The following is a 4,277-nucleotide window of genomic DNA, read 5'->3' as shown; positions in this document are numbered from 1 at the left end:
GCTCTAACTATTATCTAATTATTACATGACTAGAATGCTGTAACTATCTAATTATTACATGGCTAGAATGCTCTAACTATTATCTAATTATTACATGACTAGAATGCTGTAACTATCTAATTATTACATGGCTAGAATGCTGTAACTATTATCTAATTATTACATGACTAGAATGCTGTAACTATCTAATTATTACATGGCTAGAATGCTGTAACTACTATCTAATTATCACATGGCTAGATTGCTGTAACTATTATCTACTTATTACATGGCTAGAATGCTGTAACTACTATTTAATTATTACATGACTAGAATGCTGTAACTATTATCTAATTATTACATGACTAGAATGCTGTAACTATCTAATTATTACATGACTAGAATGCTGTAACTACTATCTAATTATCACATGGCTAGATTGCTGTAACTATTATCTAATTATTACATGACTAGAATGCTGTAACTATCTAATTATTACATGGCTAGAATGCTGTAACTATTATCTAATTATTACATGGCTAGAATGCTGTAGCTACTATCTAATTATTACATGGCTAGAATGCTGTAGCTACTATCTAATTATTACATGGCTAGAATGCTGTAACTATTATCTAATTATCACATGGCTAGATTGCTGTAACTATTATCTAATTATTACATGACTAGAATGCTGTAACTATTATTTAATTATTACATTACTAGAATGCTGTAACTACTATCTAATTATTACATGGCTGGAATGCTGTAACTACTATCTAATTATTACATGACTAGAATGCTGTAACTACTATCTAATTATTACATGACTAGAATGCTGTAACTACTATCTAATTATTACATGGCTAGAATGCTGTAACTATTATCTATTATTACATGGCTAGAATGCTGTAACTATTATCTATTATTACATGGCTAGAATGCTGTAACTATTATCTATTATTACATGGCTAGAATGCTGTAACTACTATCTAATTATTACATTACTAGAATGCTGTAACTACTATCTAATTATTACATGGCTAGAATGCTGTAACTACTATCTAATTATTACATGGCTAGAATGCTGTAACTACTATCTAATTATTTTCACTATAACTTTTAGCTGACATCAGATGAATGAAGTACATTTTTATCAAAGTTTTTATACTAAAAGAAACATTGAATATCTTTAAATTAGTGTTGGCAAGCTGAATTCTACAGATAAAACTGGAAACAGAAAACATTTAATGAATTTTGAGATTAAAATACTAAGAGTAGATTACTTTTTAAGTTTCCAGAATTCTGCTGATGTAGACAAAAAAAACAGAGGTGGTTGGACATCGTTGATGTATGCTGCTTATTGGGGCCATGAACCAGTACTCAAGCTGTTGTTGATGTCAAAAACTAACCCACGTAAAAAAAACTTTTCGGGACACACAGCTCTAATGTTGTCTGCTATGTGTGATAATGTTCAATGTGGAAAAACATTATTACAGGTATTTATGGACGTTCTCTTTTCTTGTGTGTTAGATGTTTATATAATACTAACGACTAGAAACAGCAATCATTGTATCTATAGTTGCTTGATTGACATTTTTGGGGGAACATTTATAAGATTTTACATAACATTTTAACTATCAAAGTTGTTGAATAGTCGAATTTTTAAAGCTATATTTTCCCATTTCCTTTAATGCAGGAGGTTGGCTGAATTATATTCGTAGTTAGATAACCAAATGATAAACTATTCGTAGTTAGATAACCAAATGATAAACCATTTGTAGTTAGATAACCAAGTGATAAACTATCCGTAGTTAGATAACCAAATGATAAACTATCCGTAGTTAGATAACCAAATGATAAACTATCCGTAGTTAGATAACCAAATGATAAACTATCCGTAGTTAGATAACTAAATGATAAACTATTTGTTGTTAGATAACCAGGTGATAAACTATCCGTAGTTAGATAACCAGGTGATAAACTATTCATAGTTAGATAACCAAATGATAAACTATCCTAGTTAGATAATGATAAACTATCCGTAGTTAGATAACCAGGTGATAAACTATTCATAGGTAGATAACCAAGTGATAAACTATTCATAGTTAGATAACCAAATGATAAACTATTCCTAGTTAGATAATGATAAACTATCCGTAGTTAGATAACCAGGTGATAAACTATTCGTAGTTAGATAACCAAATGATAAACTATTCTTAGTTAGATAACCAAATGATAAACTATTCGTAGTTAGATAACCAAATGATAAACTATTCCTAGTTAGATAATGATAAACTATTCGTAGTTAGATAACCAAATGATAAACTATTCCTAGTTAGATAATGATAAACTATCCGTAGTTGGATAACCAGGTGATAAACTATTCATAGTTAGATAACCAAATGATAAACTATTCGTAGTTAGATAACCAGGTGATAAACTATTCGTAGTTAGATAACTTTTTTTTGACAGTTAGTGTCTGTATATGAAGAATTTTTAAACCTGTCATAGAACCATTTGCATACTATATAACCTCTGATTCGTTAATATAAGTTAGTACAAAGTAGTACAAGACTAAAAGGTTTGGTTTTAAGTATTTTATTATATTTCATATGAACATTATTCTAGTTCTTTTCGTTTCACACAGTAACATTGGTGAACTGAAGTTTAGCTACTCAGGTAGAATTACCTGACAAGAGTTCAAATTAACAGAATTAGTCATTATTAATGGATGTAGCTCTTTGATCATGTTTCTTCTCAATTATAACATCTAAATGACATAGGGAAATTTTTTATAGTGTGAAATGGTAGATTTTTAAATGTGTTTGGGTATGTGTTGAATTTTGTAGTACAGTTTAATTAGACACAGCAACAAATTTTAAATAGCCTAACGCTGTGAGTACCTTTCTTTCCCACTTTCAGTGCCTGTATTAAAACTAGTAAAGATACTTGTGCTAGGTGTGGCATTTATTTTGATGGCCTCATGAGAATGGTTGGATGGAATGTATGCGTGTGTGTGTGTGTGTGCATCATTTACCAGCAGTAGTAAGAGGAAAAACTGAATAAAGTAAAGGGTTTTATAATCCCTCTTAGACATACCTCTGAAAGTTTCATCATGAAGTTTTAGCTGTGAAGTTTGAAAGTTTTCATTATAAACACAGACAGACAAACAAACAGAAGTTGCTTTTCAATCTTGATGTTTTTTAGTTTCCAACAGTTACTTTTCAAGTATTATTTTCAATGTAATTAACTTGGAGGGATTAAAGTTTATAGAGTAAATAGAACATGTATTTTGATTTTATATTAAATGAAGCTTAAATGTAAGTTGAGGTCTCTTGATTTCATTTATGTTTGTGTTTAATGAAAGCATGGGGCTTCTACAGAAGACAGAGACAGTCAGGATTGGACGGCTTTGTTTCATGCTGCATGTTTGGGACATCTCAACTTTGTTCATCTTCTTATAGAAAATGGAGCACAGTTAAACATCTGGTAGGTCTTCATCTTTCTTTTAGCATCTGCTGTTTATATGTTACAGGTAGTTTATTTACAGATACGTTTGGTCATTTATTGTTTATGTGAGTCAGGGAATGTATTGGATTGTGATTTTTCTATTTTTTACCCTAGTGAGAAAACAGAAAACTTTACACCTCTGATGATTGGAGCCAGTGCAGGCCATGAATTAATTGTGGATGCCCTTCTTCAAAATGTAAGCATAAATTATTGTGAGAGTGGATGACCTTCTTCAAAATGTAAGCATATGTTATTTTGAGATTGGATGACCTTCAGTATATAAACATATGTTATTTTGGGAGTGGATGATAGTCTTCCAATTGTAAACATATGTACTAGTATTATATCTCAGGTTTTTAAGTTTGTAGATTTAACCTACAAAAAGTGACTCATTTGAAATTTACAAAATCTTTTGTCATGCGTATGCCTATTTAACTAAATTAAAATGCAACATGTATGAGAACTTAAAAGATGTCTTAGCACAAGAAATAAGTGCAGATAATAACTTTAATCCACAAGTTCCATCCTATCTAATCATTCCAAAGATCCACAAGTTCCATCCCATATTCTAACCATTCCAAAGATCCACAAGTTCCATCCTATCTAACCATTCCAAAGATCCACAAGTTCCATCCCATCTAACCATTACAAAGATCCACAAGTTCCATTCTATCTAACCATTCCAAAGATCCACAAGTTCCATCCCATCTAACCATTCCAAAGATCCACAAGTTCCATCCTATCTAACCATTCCAAAGATCCACAAGTTCCATCCCATCTAACCATTC

At 30.8% G+C, this 4,277-nt stretch overlaps 1 protein-coding gene across 1 annotated transcript in view; it reads left to right on the top strand.

Moving 5' to 3' along the window:
- Nucleotides 1-4,277, top strand: part of LOC106474321 (ankyrin repeat and SAM domain-containing protein 3-like) — a gene marked incomplete at its 3' end in the record, with an annotated part of 12,724 nt that overhangs the window by 5,693 nt on the left and 2,754 nt on the right. The window contains exons 4-6 of the mRNA XM_013935012.2: nt 1,271-1,475; nt 3,347-3,468; nt 3,604-3,685. Coding sequence (XP_013790466.1) covers nt 1,271-1,475; nt 3,347-3,468; nt 3,604-3,685 — 409 coding nt within the window. The remainder of the gene's footprint in view (nt 1-1,270; nt 1,476-3,346; nt 3,469-3,603; nt 3,686-4,277) is intronic.

The sequence above is a fragment of the Limulus polyphemus genome, unplaced genomic scaffold, assembly GCF_000517525.1.
Source record: "Limulus polyphemus unplaced genomic scaffold, Limulus_polyphemus-2.1.2 Scaffold7068, whole genome shotgun sequence".
NCBI lineage: Eukaryota > Metazoa > Arthropoda > Merostomata > Xiphosura > Limulidae > Limulus > Limulus polyphemus.
Note: the sequence above shows the minus strand (reverse complement) of the source record. Positions and strands in the feature narration are given on the sequence as shown.